We start from the raw sequence: 21,512 nt of genomic DNA, 5'->3' as shown, positions 1-21,512 counted from the left end.
TTAAATAATATAAATTGCTACTTGATTGTTCTAATTTCTTTGTATTTTCTTGTTAAATATATTTGAAACATCAAATATATATGAATATACCTTTATTAATATCAATGTATTATTAGATATTATATATATAATATTTTAATTTTTAAATAATTTTTATTTATGACATCATCCGGTTCAATCTCTATCGACCCCCGGTCGAACCCATTGACCCCTGACCTCTGATCTCGGCCGAGTCACTATCCGTTCCGGTTCTGAAAACATAGGTAAGAAATGACTTTGTCAAGAAGGTAGTTGACCGAAATGACTAACAAACTGGATTGGACCCACGTAGTTGATCAAAGCCGTCAACCAGTGGTGGCATGGCAGAATCATGAGCCTCAAAATCAGCAGATTCCCGCGAATTATAATAACGGCAATTGGCGGAAAAAATCGTCACGTGTGGCTGTCTCTCTCTGTATTTTGTACACGCAGCAACACAAGTATGCAGTACAGTTTACTGGGTCCTTCCTTTTTCCTCACCAAATAGCAGAGAGTGAAAGAGGAAAAAGGGGGCTCCTTTTTTTGATTACTCCTCGCCAATATTTCTTCTCTATGAAGGTAAAACAGAGATCTACTTCTACTACTACACACTACAGCTATATACTGGTGTTACAGTCATGATTGGATCATTTTTCAGTCATTGTATCCTACTTAAGTCTCTCCAGGCTCTACTCTATTGAGCTTGCTAATTTTCGTTCTTTTACTCTGAAATATCTGTGGATTAAACTTTCTGGGGCTATTGTGGTTTTGTTTGTTGCAGATTTTTAGTGTGAAAAGAAGCAGCATATCCATGTCTGTGGTCCATGAATTATTATTTGGGCAGATGGTTAGGAAGAAAAAAGACAAACGGCTTATTACGTTTACTGGTTAGATTTTTTTTTTTTTTTTGAATTTTGTTGTGGTCTAATTTTCTTGGGGTTTGGATTGGGTTTTGATTGATACCCTTTTGGTGAAAATTGCAGATTTTGATGTAAAAATCTCGACTTTCAGTCTTGGGCTAATGTTCGATTGATAAAATATTTATCTGATTGCTGCCGGGATCCTGTCTATTATGGGGAGTAACGTTGCCTTTAGAGTAATTGACTTATTTCTTATTTAATTTTGGGGATTTTTACTAAGATTTTGGAGGTATTGTAGTGAAATGAATGGTTGTACAAGGGGTAGCTGTTTATGGTTCCAGGGAGCCTTGTAAGTTTGGCTTTTCTGGTTGCAACATGGAGTATTTGGGAAAGAAGAGAAAAGGGGCGGAGGTTTTAGTTGTTAGGAAAAAAGAACTGTCACTGACTTCGCTAGAGATATCTCTCTCTCATTTGTCATTGAAAGATTACTCAAGGAGGAAGAGGAAGTGCAAGGAATTTATAGAGAAAGGTGATGTTGGTGCCGGATTGAATGTAGTTCCTGGAGTGGTCACCGCTCCTCCTTGTGGTGGTAGTGCTTGTCTGGACCCTCCAGCTAGGGGACTCAAAAGGAAAATTGGGTGCATTGATTCGGCCACTCAGTTGGGGAGGAAGAAGAAGATTGACCAGGAATATGAATTAGGGAAAGTTATAGGACATGGGAAATTTGGATATGTGATGATTTGTACGAGCAAAGTGACTGGGGAGCAGTTTGCTTGCAAGACTTTGAAGAAGGGGGAGGAGACTGTGCATCGTGAGGTAGAAATTATGCAGCATCTTTCTGGGCATCCAGGTGTTGTGACGTTAAAGGCTGTTTACGAGGATGCTGAGTCATTTCATCTGGTTATGGAGCTTTGCTCAGGAGGAAGGTTGCTTGATCAGATGACCAATGAAGGGCAGTACTCTGAACAGCGAGCTGCTATTTTAATTAAGGAATTGATTCTGGTCATCAGATATTGCCATGAGATGGGTGTTGTTCACCGAGACATAAAGCCTGAGAACATCCTGCTTACAAGCTCTGGACAGATGAAGCTTGCAGATTTTGGATTGGCTGTGAGAATTGTGGATGGTGATTACAATTTCTTCTGCACTTATAGTTGCTTAAGTTGTTGTAGACATGGTTTTCCTCTTTATTTTTTGTTTGCGCTGTGATTTTTTGTGGACAAGTAGATTATAGTTGGTGCCTATTCTATATCATATGTTAGTCCTCATCTAGATTAATCGTGGAATGTTTACAGTATTTGCTCTTTCTTCTTCTAGTTCTACCACTTTCATATTAGATTTGGTGCCTGAATCTGCTAACCTATTATTTATTATTTGTTTTGTTTCTAGTGAATAAGGATGAACCTTATAGTTGGAAATCAGAATATTAGTAAGGGGATTTTAGACAAGTGGTAGTATATAAAGCATGTGGAAATCTGGCTTAAGAAGTAGTGAAAAACACAGAATTTATCATGTCTGTGGAAATCTATTGGTTGACGAAGCTGCAATGGTTCAGGAAAGTCAATACTTATATGCGACTGAGCATACTGGATATCTGCAAGTTGAATAAGCATGAATTTTCTGGTTGGATATGAGAAGAACACTAGATGGCCTTTTAAGAGTGGTAGCAAAAGAACTTGGCTGATTCATGACATACAGCAAACACGAGACTGATAGTTAAGTTACCATGTATGTAGAATCCAGGGTAGTAAAAATAGAAGTTGCAATGGACGAGAAAAATTTTAAAGAGGACAAATAGATGCGTTACATAGCAAGTATTATAAGGTCGCTAGTACTCATCTTAATGGGGATTATTAATCAAAAACACAGAATGTGGTACTTTAAATGGAAGAGTTCTGGATGGATAAACAACATGGATTTTCGTAACTTGGATCTGGAAAAGGCGGAAAAATAAGATTCCTGCAATGCTTAAATGTTGTGGGGTGACGATTAGCTAATCTATGTTGCAGATATCTATTTGCCAGAAGAGCACGTTTGACTTTGCTGTAGACTATACCTGCTTGAAGACATAATCTGGTCAATGCAATCCAGTTCTTAAACATGGGTAATTTTCTTCTAGTCTGGCTCTATTTAGAGCAGTAGACAGGTTCCTTATGACCTCCCAATAAGTGGTTTATTCAATCAGACTTTAAGTAGGCCATTTATATCATTTTTCTGTCCATCTATGTCTCTTCATATATGTTGATTTTTACTTTACATGAGAATTTGATTCACTGCAGTGCTAGTCTCTTGCATTCAACTTCTAAAATATTCTTGGTTTGATGAGGGCCCTTATTTGTAATAGGTCAGAGCTTGACTGGTGTAGTTGGAAGCCCTGCTTATGTTGCCCCAGAAATTCTGGTGGGTGACTACTCGGAAAAGGTAGATATTTGGAGTGCTGGCATCCTCCTTCATGCACTGTTGGTTGGCTTTTTGCCATTTCAAGGTGATTCATTGGAAAACGTTTTTGAGGCTATCAAGAAGGACAACCTTGACTTTATTGGTGGAGTCTGGGAATGTGTGTCTCCATCTGCTCGTGATCTCCTTAGCTGCATGTTGACAAGGGATGTTTCAAATAGATTTACTGCAGCAGAAGTACTGAGTGAGTAATATAAATGCCCAAAAAGACCTTGAGATTTTATAATGAGATGAGCAAATCTGATATCTGGGGAAAAAGAGTGATAATGTAAACCTTTTGCAATACAGAAATAAGTCATTTGGTTTAAGAAGTTGTTTTCTATGCGTATGTCTAAGGGCATCTAGAATCATGTGAACATGGTAAAGAGTTACTTTTTGATGAAACTATCTTTATTGTTCCGAAATTTCTGGTTTTTGATTGATCAATTTACAACTCTGCTGCTTGCGGCCGCATAGCCATAGTTAATACAGGGACATGTGGATTCATATAAGCATTGAAATGAATTAATCTTAATGAAACTTCCTTCTTGTCTTAGCGTATTATTGTCTAGCCTTTTTCTGAATTAATGTGAAATTTTCATGTAGGGAAGTTGCAGTCTATCATACTATATCAAGTTTCTGGTAGTGTTTTTGTAACAGAAATACACAGAGAGCTTTCTAAACTCATGAACTTAATGTTTGCTACCTAAAATCCATTCTTGGACAAAGCATAAGAAATTAATGGTGCTGTAGCTGTTTAAATTTCTGATCTGTCTCCATGAAGTTTGTTTAACAAACAACTGTCTTGTTTCTCTTCAGATATTTATTAACATTCGTTTTTTTTAATACATTTTTTAAAAAATTTTTTGAAGGTCATCCATGGATTTTGTTCTACACTGAATCCACAATGAAGACTCATAAGATCTTGCCAAGTAGGAAAAAACAGGTTAATATGACTTCAAGACAGTTGACTGCTAATACTGGAGTAGAGTCGGAGAGAAACAGATCAACAATTTTAAACTCACTCTATGATGACTCTAGACCTACTTTTTCCTCCTATACTTCAGAAAAGATGCTTGAAGGTGAAGATTCTGCTTTGGTTGATATTCTTGCTGTGGCAATCTCCCATGTAAGGATATCAGAGCCAAAGAGAAGCAGGCTTTGGAGCCCTGTTAGGCCAATGCAGGCGGAATGTTCCTCTAACATGAAGGCTGGCAGCCTCTGTACTGCATTTTGATTGAATTGCTACCTGCTAATACCTCAGAAATCACTTCCAATGTAAATATGACTTGGATGGAAGACAAACATCAGGAACCGTACCAGACAGCAGTTTAACAAAGAGCGTGATGAGCTTGAGCATGTTGACTTTTTATACTTAGGGATGTCCTGATTGTTAAGCAATAAGTTTTTGTTTCCCCTTTTCCGAGGAATTATAAGGCTATCTGGTGTGCCTTGTTCACTTTATTTCTAACTTGACCTAGTAAATCTTGCAAGCGGGTCTGTAGATATCATGTAAATACAGATTTGCTGCTTCTTGGTTGCTTGTTATGCTTGTCATGCAGATAATAGCTGTCTACTTGACATTATGCTGTAGTAGGAATCAAGAAGAACATTTATTGCTCAGCGTAAAAGTTGGAAGGGCTGTAAGGATAACAATTTGTTGTTTTTGGCTGAAAGTGTCTTTGAACGTCGATGACTAGGCTTGATAACTGTTTGCTGCAGGTCTCATCCTGAAAGAAAGTTGTCATTAATTGATACTGTAATAAAAATGAATGAATTGAGGCATGACGCTTTGGATGACAATGAATTGCCATCTTTACCGTTACCAGCTCACCGCCTCAGGTATGTTTTAAGGAGAAATCCCAGGGCATTCTGAATTATGCATGAGCCAGAATCTATCTGTGAAACAAATGAACCAAACTTCCACTGAAACGAATCCCAGACCATGGTAATGGGGTTAATTTCATATAAATCATCTCCAACCGGAGGGTTTCATAACATTTGAATCTCCGGGGTTCCTTCAAAAAAAAGAAAAAAAAATCTCGGGGGTTGAATGGTGATCTTGGATAAGTTCTGCTGCAGATCCCATGCACAGGAAGTCCAAAAAAAAAAAAAAAAAATCTAACGAATACTCAATATTACTCCTCTCTCTCTAATATGTAAAACAAATTAAATGCTAAAAACTCAACTATCATCATTATCTGTCAGTGACTCTAACAGATATGCTTTCAAAACATTAGTATATATGCTCTCAGGTGATTAACAACCTTAGAACGAAGCATTCTAGCAATGTGTTGAACTTATTTTCACTTCATTTGAAACCAAGAAACGCTAAACGCCGTGTTTTCAGTTGAAAGATGTTGGTTGATAAATAGAGCAGCAAATTCTTGTATTTCCGCAAAAGGGAGTGCGTACCTGGGTTGATTGAATTGCTTTCAACCTCAACTGTTGGAAAATTGGAGCGTTTTTTAGACAAAGTTGTCTTCTGTTTCTTTTTTAAACAGGATGATTTCTTTTCGGATGACATATCGATTAAGCTGCAGTTAGAAACAGAAAAAAGCCGGGTTCAACCCTATGTGATATTTATGCGCCTGATTCTTCGTTCAACAAGAAATAATTTGACGCCACCTTATTCACTAGCCAAAGATTCATTTGGGGAAGTAGGATGTGGATCTCAGAAAAATGTCAAACTCTTATTAAATTTACGATGTTTTTTAATTTTACATATTTTCGTGGGTGGAAAAAAAAAAAAAAAAAGCAAACTCTACAATACATTCTTTTACCAAAAAATTCGAGAAAATAGCAATACGAGCTCCTACAATAATTGCATCCTTCTCTCCAAAAGGAGGTTCTAAGAAAGAAGGGGCGAAGAACCCTAAGGAAATCTCTCCCTGCTTTTTGTTTTGTTACTTTCTATATTAGTTTAGCAGCTTACACTTTGTAAGCTTCATTTCCTATTTCATCATCTCAAACAATCCTTATTAGACTTTTCTTTCTTTCCACTTTCTTACTTCTCTCTCCCTTTTAGATTTTGGTAATAATCTCTGTCCATTTATTCAAGACCGAAAGTTTTGCGTCATTTTGGCAACTTTAGAGAAACCATACGATTCCCCTTCTTAGGAGGACCATTCTCTACTCAAAAAGCTTCTGAACTTTAGTTCCCAACATCCTGCTGATCATCAGGACCGCATCAAACCTGCACCATATATCCTCAACATCTCAATCTGCTGCTTCAAATTAAATTCCACCTCTGCCAAATCTTATTAAGATTTAAGATCACCAACCCCATGGCTAAGGGAGTAACCTCAGAACCAGAAAGAATCGCCAGCTCCAACCTAAACAACAAACCTCGTTACTCAAAGCAACATACCCGAAGTAGTAGCAGTAAAATCTCACAATTTCTTCACTACTCACCAAAGCTCTCTCTTTACTTCCTAGTCACCTTCACCTTCCTCCTCATTCTCTTCCAAATCCAACCCTTGCAGATCCCATCACTGCCCCCGACTACAAATTCGTGGACATTCATGAGCAGATGGCAAAATGTAATCAACAACACAAACTTATCAACTTTAGCCAAGCAATACTGCGCCAAAGATCTCGAATCCACGGCCTCGAAGCTTCGTGACGCGGTCACTTTCCTCCCGCTAAAGGACTTGCGTTACACGAGCTCGGCCCAGCAAGGCCACACGTGGTTCATGAGCTCCATGTACGATACACACGAGGAAGGTGAAGTCCAGTACCAACAATTCCCATCAGAGGCATCAAAAGGAAGACTTTTATGCCTCAAAGGTCGAGATACACATGAGGGTGCATGGAATTCCTATGCGCTTGCATGGCCTGATACTCTACCCCACAATGCCACCCTCCTGAAAGGGCTCACCTTCGTCTCGTACAACCACTACAACTACGACAACATTTGGCACGGCCTCTCGGCCATGGTGCCATTCGTAGCGTGGCATATCAAGAACGGTTGTGCAGCGCCGACGCGGTGGGTTTTGTACCACTGGGGTGAGCTGAGGATGAAAATGGGGCCCTGGTTGAGGGCTTTAATGGAAGCTACGTTCGGCGAACCGCTTTATGTTGAAGGGTTTACTCATGATCAGGAGGTAGGAGGGCCTGATGATCATGGTAATAATGATGACGATGATGATGAAAATCCATTTTGTTTTGAGGAAGCGGTGGTGATGAGACACAATGAAGGTGGGATGTCGAGGCAGAGGAGAATTGAGGTGTATGATCTGCTGAGGTGCAAGGCTAGGATTTACTGCAACGTGAGCATAGAGGGGATGAATGCCGAGGCTGATGAAAAGGCGGGTGTACCGGTGATTGGAATGACTATGTTCATGAGGACTGGAGCTAGATCATTCAGGAATCCTTCTGCTGTTATTGCCATCTTTGAGAAGGAATGCAACATGGTTGAGGCCTGCCGATTCAGGGTTGCTTATTCCTATAATCTCACATTCTGTGAGCAGGTCGGTCTATGTATGCATTCTTAGTTTAAATTTTGCGTTAAATTCTATTCTTTTGTTGCGAGCAAGGTGATAGCGTCGTTCGTTTTGCATTTTTATGTATCTAAGGCTACAATTTTGATCCCCATTCATTTTAACTTGGCAATCCGAAAAAGAAAAAAAATGGTTCATCCTTGTCATTTTCCATGGAGCTGCATGCAATTTTTGGGAAGTTAATACTTGTTTGATGCTAGTAGTCTACGGAATAATGCGAACCTGCCGAATCCAACATAATGCTTACTATAGTGTAGTGGAGTAACGGTGGAAAATAATTAGGTGAAGGTGGGACTATGTGGGGATCTTGGTACGTGGTTCGACTTTCTTTCCTTGCTTGGCATGTGTTGGTTTTTCCAGTCATTATCCATATTTAAAAAGACAAAAAAAGGAATCTCTTTGAAATATTTGATCGCCTTGGCTGAAAGTAGTCCCAATTGGCACTTGAGATCCTCGGTGACATATTTTCTATGCCAACCCAATGCCACCAATAATGTTGTGCCAAGTGTCATGTTATTATTTATATTTTAATTTTCTAATAATTTAATTTGGCTTGATTTAACACAAGGATAAATAATAACATGACACTTGGCACAATACTATTGGTGGCATTGGGTTGGCATAGAAAACATGTCACCGAGGATCTCAAGTGCCCAATTGGAATATATGGATCACCTCTTGTTTACCAAAATTCAGGTGTCCACGTCCTTCTCTTGGTAGTATTGCGTTAATTGACAATCAAAGTATTCATGTATACATGGTCAACCCTGCTGTAAATCGCTGGTAATGTCTTCATTTCCAATGCAGAGTAATCCCATTTGATTAGTTTTGAAGTTACTCCCCCCTCACATGCGGTTGGCTACCCCATCCGAAAGCAAAGGAAATGTAAAAATAAGTGATCCCTTTACCAAATTATTAATTTTGTTAGACGAAGCCAGACTTCAATTTTGTAATTTCTCATGATCAGTGTTGATGATGATACTTGTAAAGCCAAATTCTAAAATTTTTTTCCTTCTTTGTTCAGGTGAAACTGATGAGTTCAACAGACATTTTAATCTCTCCACATGGGGCACAATTAACGAACATGTTCTTGATGGATAGAAACAGCAGCGTCTTGGAATTCTTCCCCAAAGGATGGCTAAAACTTGCTGGAGTAGGGCAATACGTCTACCACTGGATTGCTAGCTGGTCAGGGATGAAGCACCAGGGCGCATGGCGAGACCCTGATGGCGAAAAATGTCCCTATCCCGAAGATGACAGGCGCTGCATGTCCATCTTTAAGAGTGGCCTAATCGGCCATAACCAGACCTACTTTTCCGAATGGGCTAGAAATGTTCTCGACGATGTCAAGATGAGGAAGATGGAGGAATTAGCCTCATTAATGAAGAAGAACAGCGCCAACACCAAAACTACTATTGTTAGTGGATGCCCTTTGCAATTATGAATTAACCAGCTGAACTCTTCTTTTAATTGAGCTTATGATCTCATGTACTGGTTTTAATTCAACAAATTTCCCGGCTTACCATCATAGGAGTACTTGCTCCCTTTCCCCTTGTCCCGTAAACTTTTCAATTACATTACTTTCTCATGAAATTCAATACTTTACATGACAAGAAACATAAGTGGTTGAAGCTTCTAGATTGCACTATTTATATATTATAGTTTTTTTTTTCAGACTTTTGAAATTAGTTAATTAAACATAATTTCAAAATTAACCCCAAATACCAGCAACTCTTGAGGCAACCTTGGGGACTTAACTACCCAACCCCCAACCCCCAATCCCGAAGAAACGATGTGGGATTATATATTTGTTGAGATATGCCAACTTTTCCTACAGATTTTATTAGATTAAGTTTGATATCAGAATCATTCAATTGGTAGAAGAATAAGTCTTATTGTTAGGATCAAATATTTTAGTTAAGATTTGCTAGGTAGAAGATCATGTTATCAAGTAGTTTTTGTTGAGATTTTCTAGAGAATTGTTAGCTAAAATTATTTTAATTTGTTTCTTTGTAAGCACTATAAATAGGGTGTTGATGAATGAAGAAATTAAGCTCCTTTTTCAACCCTCAATATAGTCTTGATATCTTTGTTTATGCTTCAAATAACCAACAAAGTGGTATCAAGAGCCTAAATCTTAAGGGCATGTTTTTTTGAGAGTGAGTGAACTTGGTGACAAATCCTTTTCACTATAAAATTATACACTTAACCCTTCAACATCAAAATGTCAGGAAATAACTTCTTGTCCAATCCTCCAAATTTTACTGGTGAAAACTACTAAATCTGGGCTGTCAAAATGAAGTCCTATTTGGATGCTAATAATCTTTGGGATGTGGTGGAGACAGATCATGTTCCTAAATTATCGGAAGATCCAACTATTGCAGAAATGAGAGCCCATAGAGATGCAATCAAAAGGAGATCAAAAGCCATGACGTGTATTCATTCAGCAGTTTCTGATGCAATATTCACAAATATTATGACTTGTGAAACTGCAAAGGAAGTTTGGGATACTCTCAAAGTGGCTTTTCAAGACAATGACAGAACAAGACAAATGCAGGTTTTGAACCTTAGGAGAGAGTTTGAGCTCCTTAGGATGAAAGACACAAAAAACATCAAAGAGTACTCTGACAAACTCTTAGATGTTGTGAACAAAATCAGATTGATTGAAGAACAATTACCAGATAACAGAGTTATAGAGAAAGTCTTGGTGAACTTACCTGAAAGGTTTGAGGCCAAGATTTCCTCCCTTGAAGATTCAAGGGATTTGTCTCAAATCACTTTGCCAGAACTAATCAATGCATTACAAGCACAAGAGCAGAGAAGAGCTATCTGAAAGAAGGAAGCAGTAGAAGGTGCTTTTCAGGTGAAAGACAAAATTCAAAATCAACAAGGTGGCAAAGAAAAGAAACAGCAATGAAACAAGAAGAGCAAGAAAGAAGGTGAGTCTAGCAGAGATGAAAGAAGAAGAGGAAAATTTTCTCAATGTCCACATTGCAAAAAGACTTCACATCTACAACAATATTGCTGGTGGAGACCTGACGTCCAATGTAGGTCGTGCAATCAAAAGGGACACGTCGAAAAGGTATGCAAAAATAACAGAAGAGACCAACATACTCAAGTAGCTGACCAACAAGACGAGGAGTAATTATTTGTGGCCACTTGCTTTACAAGCAAGATCTCCAGTAAAGCTTGGCTAATTGATAGTGGCTGTACTCATCACGTGGCATATGATGAGTCCATATTCAAAGAATTGGATAAATCATATATTTCCAAAGTTAAAATTGGAAATGGAGATTGTATTGGGGTGAAAGGCAAAGGTAATGTGATTATTAATTATGGTTCAGGTACTAAAATAATTTATGATGTTTTATATGGACCTGAAATTAATCAAAACCTGTTGAGTGTTGGACAATTACTTGAGAAAAATTATTCTGTTGTCTTCAAAAATAGGAGCTGCGTCATTTATGATCAAAATGGAAGTAAACTTTTTTCAGTAAAAATGAATGGAAAAAGTTTTTCTCTAAATTGGTTGAAAGCAGGTTCAAGTGCATATCCAAGTTTAATGGATCAATCTGAATTATGGCATAAACGATTGGGCCACTATCACTATTTTGCATTTAACTACATGCATAAGAATAGTCTTGTGCAGGACTTGCCTTTTATAGAAGATAAAAGTGGAGTTTGTGAAGTTTGTCAGTTGGAAAAACAAAGCAGATTGTCATTTCCTCACAACCAATCTTGGAGAGTTTCAGAAAGGTTTCAACTTGTTCACACAGATGTATGTGGTCCAATGAGAACTTCTTTATTAAATGGCAGCAGGTATTTCATAGTTTTCATTGATTACTTCAGTAGATATTGTTGGGTCTATTTCATGAAACAAAAATCAGAGGTTGCTGCTATTTTTTTGACGTTTAAAAATTGGATTGAAAATCAAAGTGGCAAAATGATTAAAGTGATTCGGTCAGATAATGGAACAGAATATACTTCTAATCAGTTCAACAAGTTTTGTGAAAATGCAAGAATTGAACATCAATTAACTGTCACTTACACTCCACAACAAAATGGAGTAAGTGAAAGAAAGAACAGGACAATCATGGAGATGGCCAGGTGTTTGTTGTTTGAAAAAAAATTGTCAAAGAAGTTTTGGGTAGAAGCTATCAATACTGCAGTGTATCTTTTAAACATGTTGTTTACAAAATTATTGAATGGTAGAACCTCGTTTGAAACTTGGTTTGGATATAAACCTTCATTACAAAATTGAAGGTGTTCGGCTCCATTTGCTACACACATATTCCTGATGTAAAGAGAGGCAAGCTTGACGAAAAGGCAGAAGTTGGGACTCTAATTGGCTATTGCAGCAGTAGCAAAGGTTACAAAGTTTATCAACCTTTGACTGCAAAAGTGATAGTCAGTAGAGACATCCATTTTGATGAATACGCAACATGGGACTGGATCAATTCCAAAGTTGAATATTTCAAGGGATCAGAATCTAAAGAATTGCAGGAGGAGAATATTGATGAATTAATAGATCATATTACAGTTAGAGGTACCAAATTACTCTCTGACATTTATAACAAATGTAATGTTGCAGTTCTTGAACCTGCAGATTATGAAGAAACTGCCAAAGGCTTGAAGTGGATCGAGACAATGAAGGAGGACTTGAGAATGATTGAAAAGAACCAGACTTGGGCGCTTGTGGACAGACCAATTCACAAGAAACCCATTAGTGTAAAGTGGATTTTTAGAACCAAATTAAATGCTGATGGTTCTATCAACAAGCACAAGGCAAAGTTGGTAGTCAAGGGATATGCTCAACAATTTGGAGTGAATTTCTCGGATACATTTGCACCAGTAGCAAGATTTGACACCATCAAGTTGATCCTAGCACTTGCATCTCAAAAAGACTGGAGAGTTTATCAACTTGACGTCAAGTCAACATTTTTAAATGGCTACTTGGAGGAGGAGATCTTTGTGGAGCAACCTCAAGGATTTGCAGTGAAAGGTCAAGAAGACAAGGTGTACCTACTTCACAAGGCGCTATATGGCCTAAAACAGGCACCAAGAGCCTGGTACAGCAGGATTGATGATCATCTTCTGAAGATTGGATTTAAGAAGAGTTTGAGTGAATCAACTCTTTATGTAAAAATTGTCAATGATGATATAATTGTTATTTCACTATACGTTGATGATTTGCTTGTCACAGGAAGTAAGCCAATCTTGATAAATCAGTTTAAGGAGCAAATGAAGCAAGTCTTTGAAATGACAGACTTGGGAGAGATGTCCTATTTTCTTGGCATAGAGGTTATTCAATCTCAACAAGAAATCTTCATAAGTCAGCACAAATATGCAAGAGATGTGTTGAAAAAGTTTAATATGGAAAGTTGCAAATCAATTAGCATTCCATTAATGGAGAACGAGAAGTTTAGTAAAAATGATGGAGCTGCCAAAGTTGATAAAGGCCTATACAGAAGTCTTGTAGGTTGTTTGATATATCTTACAGCAACAAGGCCTGATATTATGTATGCTGTGAGTTTACTGTCTACATTTATGCATTGTGCAAGTGAGTTGCATTTCAAAGCTGCAAAAAGAGTGCTCAGGTATGTCAAAGGCACTGCTGACTTTGGAGTTTGTTTCAAAAAATCAGAAAAATTGGAGTTACATGACTATTCAGATAGTGACTGGGCTATTTCATATGGTGATATGAGGAGCACTTCTGAATACTTGTTCAACCTGGGTTCTGAATGTTTTTCATGGAATTCTAAGAAGCAAGATGTGGTAGCCCAATCTACCGCTTAGGCAGAATATGTTGATGCTACGGCTGCTGTTAATCAAGCCTTATGGCTTAGGAAATTGTTAACTGATCTAAATCAAGTTCAACAAGAAACTACTCAAATTTTTGTTGATAATGAAGCTGCTATTGCTATTTTCAACAATCCAATGTTTCATGGGAAGACTAAGCACTTCAAAATTAAATATTATTTTCTTCGATAAGTTCAAAAGAATGAAGAAATTGTTCTAGTTCATTGCAAGACTGATTATCAGATTGCATATATTTTTACGAAGGCCTTGTCCAAAACAAGGTTTGAATGCCTAAGAAGACAGTTGGGGATCTGCAGTAAAAGTGCCAAGGAGGAGTGTTGAGATATGCCAACTTTTCCTATAGATTTTATTAGATTAAGTTTGACATCAGAATCATTCAATTAGTAGAAGAATAAGTCTTATTATTAGGATCAAATATTTTAGCTAAGATTTGCTAGGTAGAAGATCATGTTATCAAGTAGTTTTTGTTGAGATTTTCTAGAGAATTGTTAGTTGAAATTATTTTAATTTGTTTCTTTGTAAGCACTATAAATAGGGTGTTGATGAATGAAGAAATTAAACTCCTTTTTCAGTCCTCAATATAGTCTTGATTTCTTTGTTTATGCTTCAAATAACCAACAATATTATAGTTGATCTCTCAAAAATTTTTGATTATAATTTATAATACTGTTCCTTATCGTTACTTCTTAGTCATATTACAGGATTACAGGTTCGACTGTTGAAATTACTATTAATTAGACGTCCTTCGTTATCCTATGGAGACTCAATATTTGTTTGGGGCAAAAAAATTCGGATTGCCCTTGAATTTTTATAAGGGCAACTTTTAGCCCCTCAACTATTAAATGAACACTTTTAGCCCTTGAATTTACAAACGGTCAATTGTTGACCCTTTTTGTCAATTTAGCTCTGGTTTTGCAACCTGCAAGGCCATCGCGTGAGACGCAATTCTCAAATTTGAAGAGTCTTTTTGTTCGCACAAAAATTAGAAATCGAACAAAAACCTCAAAGACCTAAATCTAGCCCTTATTCTTCACCTCATCGTTCTCATTTGAAGCAAGAAGGAAACGGATTTGCGATCGAACATGGCTAGGTGGACAAATTGGTAGTGGTGACAGTTCCGATTCAAAATGGCTAGGCAGACAATTTTTTTCTTTTTTTTTTTTTTTCAATCTTCTTCTTGTTCTGTCTGATGGAGAACGAAATATACAAAAGCGACATCGTGTAAGCCCATTTTTGTTTGAGTTCTTTCTATTATGAACCTTTTTTTTTTTTGTGTGTGGTTGCATCATGAGAGGGCCTAACGACATGATCTATATCTAGAACAAGATGAGGCCCAGCTACTAGCTCAAGGTTGTCTAAAGCTTATTTCAAGCGTAAGCATGTGGAACTTGTTGCTATTAACTTGGCGCTCTGAGGTGCCCATCCTCCTGCAGAAAATCTGTCTCGAGCCCAAGCACTGACAGAAACTGGAGTTCTCTGTTGCCCTACAGGGCCTGCATCAGTACACCCTCTGCGAAACAAACAAAAGAGAAAAGACAAGAAAAAAAAAATAATGCCCCAGCATGTAATTAAAGTGGAAAAAGAGAAAAAAGAATGCCCATGCTTCGTGATTCTGTCTGTTTTTACGTTTTTTGACTCGTCCAAACTGAGAAGTAGGGCATGCAGAATTGAGAAACCAACCAGACATCTGTACATTGATCCGTGTAATGGCAAACATATATGTAGACCTTTATAGGTAGTGTTGTGAAGAAAAGCTATATGCTAATTGGGCCAACTAGACAAAAGGTCTTCTGCTGCTGCGACCATAATGATGGATAATTTATAAGAACTCCTGTAAATTTATGATTTCAAAAGTATGTCTTGATTTGTAGTTATCTATATGCTAATTGGGCTAATTAGACAAAAGATCTTCTGCTGAGACCGTATTGAGACAAAAGATCTTTTGTAGTTGTCTACATATTCTAATTCATACTGGTTACTTATTGTGGAGTATTTCGAAGATATGTCCTAATTCATGGTGATTAGATTACTGTCCTAAATTGAAGTGTAAATGCTGATCGAGCCCAACCGGACAAAAGGTCTTTTGCTGCAACGGCATTGATGGACGATCTCTGTATTTCTATAATTTCAGAGATATGTTCTAATGTGGCCGGTGTTGGTGACAGATGAACTTGTTTCTGCCAACAACAACATCCAATCTGGGCTCAATATCCTCACACTGTACAGTGCTTTCATCGTTATCATTTGGCATCCAATTGGGATGATGATATCACTTAATTCCTCTCTTTTTCTTTTTCCCTGTTTTCTATTTAAGGCCATGACACTCTCTTTTCAGTGTCCTTTTAATTTCTTTTTTTCCTTTCTCAAGCTTACGAATAATTTATGGGTTTCATAAATGTCGAGCTGTGGATGTCATGTCAGGCAAAACCCCAGCAGGCATGGTAGATTAGCACGTGGGAAAGATCCAGAGTGAGCGGACCTGCGTTGTGTTCTATAACCTCAGCCACTACTCCATACGTGCATTATTTCTCTCTTGCCTGCATTGATTGATGTGTGGTGGTTTCTTCTCGTGAGCTATACACTCATTATTTGTAAATCTTTATCAATCAACTCCAAAACGTTGAATGTTAAAAAGTTGCTCTTGAGTCCCTCCCTATCATTTTTCTTATTCTTATATTTTAGATAGATATTTTCATCCTCCCATACTCTTACGAATTTTTAGAATCCTAGATTATACCGTCTATGAAGTAGCGATTGAGACAGTTTTACATATATATATTTGTAACGTTTAGAGTACCATTGAAACCCAAAGTAAAAATACTACTAGTTTCAGGCTTTGTACAATGATTAGAGTTGGTCTCGGAACAAGGCCTATTGATTAATAATGCAAGCAACTCTTGGTGCTCAAGCCAAACGTCGGCGGAGCTTGCAGCCAGAGCTTCTCCCTACCGAAAAATCGAAATCAATGACGAAATGAACTAGCACTCACCAAGTCCTTATTCCACACGTAACATGGAGGTCTAGGGATGTGATGTGATTCAGGTAGGCAGCTACTTGGTGTGGTTTCAGCTTTTTTTGGTATTATTCACAATCAATCATTGTGTAAGGCTTGGGTTATTCATTCATGGCTGAAAATTAACAGATGCTGAGCTTGGAGACGGTCCCTCCGCCCCCGTCACCGAAACCTGCCAGCTTTGATTGATCTGTACGTAGTCCTCAGTGGGCATGGTGGAAAAAACTAAAAAGGCAAAGAAATACTACCTACTATACACTCGAATATGATATGAACTGCACAGTTGAGTTTTGTAAAACCACTCGACAAGAATTGAAACAAAAGTAACGAAAAGGGTTTACCCAAAAACACTCCACAAGTTGTTCTTCCCAATTACTAGAAGAATAGTAAAAGTAAACAAATCATTTGAAAAGTTTTGTATAACCTTTGCCATTCTCATCTCTGAGCCACAAAAATCTTTTCTTTGAATGTTTGGTAACTGTTTACTGATGGATGTCAAATCACAATTAGTAGTTGCTTTGTAGATCTCTCTTTCATTTACTTCGGTTTTGGCATTCAAGCCACAATTTTACGATCTCACAATCCTTTCCCAATCTAATTAACCTTTTTCTTTTCTCCTTTTCCTGAAACTGCCTTGTGTTTGGGAAACTACTTCCTTTTTTTTTTCCCTCCTCCTTCATTTTCCTTCTTGGATATTTGCTGAAGATATAGTAGTTTCACATCAGAGACAAATCTTCATCCATTTCTTAATCTTAATTAATTTATGTTGCTTCGATCCCTGCCCATGATAGCTCGCTCTTTGTCCACTTATTAAGCAATAATTCCTTTTTTCATCCCAGAAACATCAAAGGAGGAAATTCATCACCATACAAAGTTTACTAAGATGGTGATTGGTGAATGTCAATACATTTAAAATTCTCCCTCCTTTGGTTAAAAAAATTTAGGTGATTTCGACTCTAATCATCATCACATATTAGAAATTCAAAATGTGCCCTCAAAATCATAAATCACTTGCACGGAAATTTTATAGATCATCCACTGAAGTCATACATGCATTTAACTGCAACACAAATTTTTGAATATTCATCATCATTTGCGGACATAAATGATCTAATATTCACTAGCCCACTATTTTTGTACACCTTAAAATGGGGCAAGTTGAGAATGTCAATGAGCCCCATTATTTTGAATTCTTTCAAATCTTTCCAAATAAGATTCGAACCTACGACTAATCAGTTAACAGCTGATCGCTCTACCACTGAACTACTAAGGAATAATGGGAGATTAGATTTCATAGAGTTCAATTCCTGTTCTCAACCCATGACCAATATGAGTTAGAAACTTTCTTTGTAACCCCCAAAACTTCTTCGTAATGGCTCTTTCCATGCCTCATTTCAGAGAAAAACTCAAAGTGGTTATATTTCATTTCATTTTATTCCATCCATACCCAATTCCATTCATTTAATATCCCTTTGGTGTCATTGACATAACAGATGTCGTTTCTAGTTTAAATTTCTTTTTTATATATGGACAGTTAAAAAATCATCATATAATAATCCAGAAATTGCAATAGAAAAGAAATAAGGGAGGTTTGTGTTGATTTTTCAATCTTTTTTTATTAGATAATCTAGTATTCTTGTGCATGAAAATATTCAACTCGGTCAATTATGTACATTCAATCTCGAAGAGATTCTTCCTAGACCTCCATGACACTGATGGTTCAGTCTCTGGACCAACAAACCAGGCACGAGCTAGCGGCATAATTCCTGACTCAAATGGGTTATGGATTGCAGGTTTTGCAAGAAATTTAGGCTTCTATTCAGTTCCTTCTGCTGAATGCTGGGCTCTTAGAGAAGGCTTACAGCTTGCAAAAAACCTCAACATCCACTCTCTCGAAGTGGAGATGGACTCTGCCATTATCATCTCCTTGTGCAAGTCAAATAATCTTATTTCTCATGAACTTTCGCCTATTATTCTTGATTGCAGGGAGCTATTGACTACATTCCGGAAAGTATGTTTTCACCATAATTATAGAGAAGCAAACAAATGTGCAGACATTCTTGTCAACTGGGGAAGAAGCAACACTTAAGACTTCACTTTTTTTGAATTATGTCCTAATTTTGTACTTCCCTTACTTTTGCAAGACTTAAAGGGGGTTACCACCCCACGGATAACTGTACTTTGATTTGCACTCTGTTGACTTGACTTTATTTTAATGCATCTTTATTTACAAAACAAATATATATATATGTGAAAGTTACAAATCTATTAGAAAAGTTTTGATTGGAGGAAAAGCTATGTAGGAAAGTGAAGTAAAGAAAAGTGAAAATCAATTTTTTTGTATGTTTATTTGACGAAAAATACTTTGAGAGGACGTGATTAGTTAGTAATAGTTTCTAAAAATATAATGAACATGTTTGGATAATGAATGATTATTCGAAATAATTTTTTCAAAAAAATATTATAACACTTTTTAAAGTGATATATGTAAAATAAAAAAAATAATTAAAAAAATGTGTTGATGATTTTGCTTGATACAAAACATAAGAAAGCACAAACAGAGAAGGTAGAACAGTGGAAGAAATGGCAGGAAAATTTTGCGGTAAACACACACACACACACACACGCAATGAGAAAAAAATTAGCTAATAATATTTCGCTTATGTTTGTTTGGATAGTGAACTTATTCTAAATAATATTTCGCTTGCATCGTAAACACATTTTCCAATCCACCTTTTTATATTCCCAACTACTTTTTTATCTCACATACATCACATCACAAAAAGTATTATAATAATTATTCCAAATAATATTTCAAATAATACCTTATCCAAACAATATTCCTACACTTTTCCATACTTCTGCTCACACACAAACGGTAGCTTAAAGAATCAAGTCATGAACAGAAATTTATATAATTTGTGCCACGGTCACCACTTTTATGGCATAGAGAAGCGCCCATCAGGTCAAAATCAGTTAAAACGAGAAGTCAAGAGAGGATTATCCTATATAAAGTCTCCTTTTTCTGATCCCATTCCATGAACAGACAACAAAAATCCCCTAATGTATGGAATGGGGACAATTCCTTGACGAGAAGAATGCAGGTTAATGACATGACAGAGATATTAGGCGGCTTTTGATTAGAGTATTGAGTGGGGTGATGGTCATTAATGCAAAGGGATGGTGCTGGATAGGGCTCATCAATTCTGACAGCGGCCGATAAATGTGTTGAAGACCCCATTGGCGGGGACTTGCATAAGTTCAATCTTTTCCACAGCGTCCGTCACTGCAAGACAACTTGTGCAACTCAGGGACCCATTCACCAGCTCCCTCGATGGTACAACCATAATTCCAGATGCTGTAATACCATCAAATCAGCTCAAGGCGTATTGGAAATGCACTGCACCCCAGGACAAATGTTTGAAATGATTGAAGCACCCATTAATGTCTGATCTGGATATTATGGACCAACTAATATCCTTCTCCAATTACCTTAGCGGAGGAATTCTTGTGGCACAAAATTGCCAAGTAGTGCTGTCAAAGATGCTTCACTTGACTTCCTGTTAAAAACTTTTTAACTTTTGGGAACGGGACAGTTCAAATCAAATGTCTGGGAATGGTTCTGTGAATTGAACATAATATAAATCTTTTGTTTAATATTATAAAAAATCTTTTGTTCAACTATGCAAACTAATTTGAATACAATACAAGCATGGAACAATTTTTGGTGGACTCTACATATGATATGATGTTAAAAGATAATGTACACCACAAGATCGAGGCATTTACATTTTTTTTTTTTGGATAATCGTAGAATTGCTGCTTACATTCATTCCTGTTCTTCTCCCCTAATTTTTGATAGATACTAAAAGCTAATGAACTGTACCATTTGTGTTAAAACAGATTGCAGAGGCTTATATAATTGCAGTTTTGGATCGTATGGTGTAGTTAACAGCGGGGATGTGTTTAATTTGAAATTGGATAGATGAGATTCTTTGGTGGAACCTCCTTCTCAGATGTGGGAATTGACACGCAAGGAAAGAGAAAGAAAACCTTTGAAGTTGCATTTTTTTTTTTTTTTTAAAAAAAGAGTCGCGTACAAGATCCATTCCCTAGCCCCCCCAATCCGTTCGTGGATCTAGACCTGGCCGTGAATCAACTTCTGAAATTGTCGAAACGGATCGGCGAGCAGATCCTGGATTGGTGGCAGTGTGAAGTTTCATCATCGTTTTTCCTAACTTCATTATTGTATTTTCTCTCCTTTTTCGTTTGGAATACTTGTATCCTGTGAATAGGGGTTTTATTTAACAGTTTTTGACAATAATATGATTAAATTTTTAACACAATTGTATTGGGTCTATATATAGTTGTTCTTGAGCGTTTGAATTTTGATTTTCTTTAGGGTTCATCATAAATCACCCTTGATTCTTTATTATTATGGAATTAGTTCATGAAACTGGTTCTCTTAAATTGCTTCTGCCGTCGCATCAGTTGATATCGTAGTACATTTCTTGTGTAATGTTTCACCATAATTTGGATCACAAAGAATGGAATAGATGTGTCAGGAGAGTGGCTCATGATCGCGTTCTTATTCAATGTGGTTCACATCAAGTCGTCATTTTCGGATGATGAGACTAGACGAATTTTGCCACGATTAACCCTAACCCTAGGGATCTGTGTATATAGTTCATAATCTTTTTGTGAAGAGAAAATGAGACTTGTTTTCAAAATGCAAATTGCTGAAGTTGTTGAATTTTGGAATTTTAAAGGACGCAGGCCCGTTTGGAGGGTGAGTTTTTTAAAAGTTTATCTAAAATTTTACTGTAGTATACTGTAAAATTTTTTTGAAGAGTGTAAATTTTT

At 37.1% G+C, this 21,512-nt stretch overlaps 2 protein-coding genes across 2 annotated transcripts; both read left to right on the top strand.

The window, feature by feature from the left end:
- Positions 1-466: 466 nt before the first annotated feature.
- Positions 467-4,990, top strand: LOC113726605 (serine/threonine-protein kinase PEPKR2-like). The gene is made up of 5 exons (XM_027250417.2): positions 467-597; positions 800-905; positions 1,002-2,004; positions 3,223-3,519; positions 4,187-4,990. The coding sequence occupies exons 3-5, from the start codon at positions 1,185-1,187 to the stop codon at positions 4,549-4,551; spliced, it is 1,482 nt and encodes a 493-aa protein (XP_027106218.1). The 5' UTR covers positions 467-597; positions 800-905; positions 1,002-1,184; the 3' UTR covers positions 4,552-4,990.
- Positions 4,991-6,390: 1,400 nt separating this feature from the next.
- Positions 6,391-9,346, top strand: LOC113724026 (uncharacterized). Its single transcript, XM_027246979.2, has 2 exons — positions 6,391-7,786; positions 8,841-9,346. The coding sequence occupies exons 1-2, from the start codon at positions 6,602-6,604 to the stop codon at positions 9,258-9,260; spliced, it is 1,605 nt and encodes a 534-aa protein (XP_027102780.2). The 5' UTR covers positions 6,391-6,601; the 3' UTR covers positions 9,261-9,346.
- The last annotated feature ends 12,166 nt before the right edge of the window (positions 9,347-21,512 follow it).

This window comes from Coffea arabica, chromosome 2c, assembly GCF_036785885.1.
Source record: "Coffea arabica cultivar ET-39 chromosome 2c, Coffea Arabica ET-39 HiFi, whole genome shotgun sequence".
NCBI lineage: Eukaryota > Viridiplantae > Streptophyta > Magnoliopsida > Gentianales > Rubiaceae > Coffea > Coffea arabica.
Note: the sequence above shows the minus strand (reverse complement) of the source record. Positions and strands in the feature narration are given on the sequence as shown.

Bases quoted from the DNA above. Each gene is read 5' to 3' on its own strand.
- LOC113726605 (XM_027250417.2), top strand. From the start codon at position 1,185: ATGGTTGTACAAGGGGTAGCTGTTTATGGTTCCAGGGAGCCTTGTAAG. The intron at 2,005-3,222 runs GTGATTACAATT...TATTTGTAATAG, and splicing joins GGCTGTGAGAATTGTGGATG to GTCAGAGCTTGACTGGTGTA. The intron at 3,520-4,186 runs GTGAGTAATATA...AATTTTTTGAAG, and splicing joins TACTGCAGCAGAAGTACTGA to GTCATCCATGGATTTTGTTC.
- LOC113724026 (XM_027246979.2), top strand. From the start codon at position 6,602: ATGGCTAAGGGAGTAACCTCAGAACCAGAAAGAATCGCCAGCTCCAAC. The intron at 7,787-8,840 runs GTCGGTCTATGT...TTCTTTGTTCAG, and splicing joins ATCTCACATTCTGTGAGCAG to GTGAAACTGATGAGTTCAAC.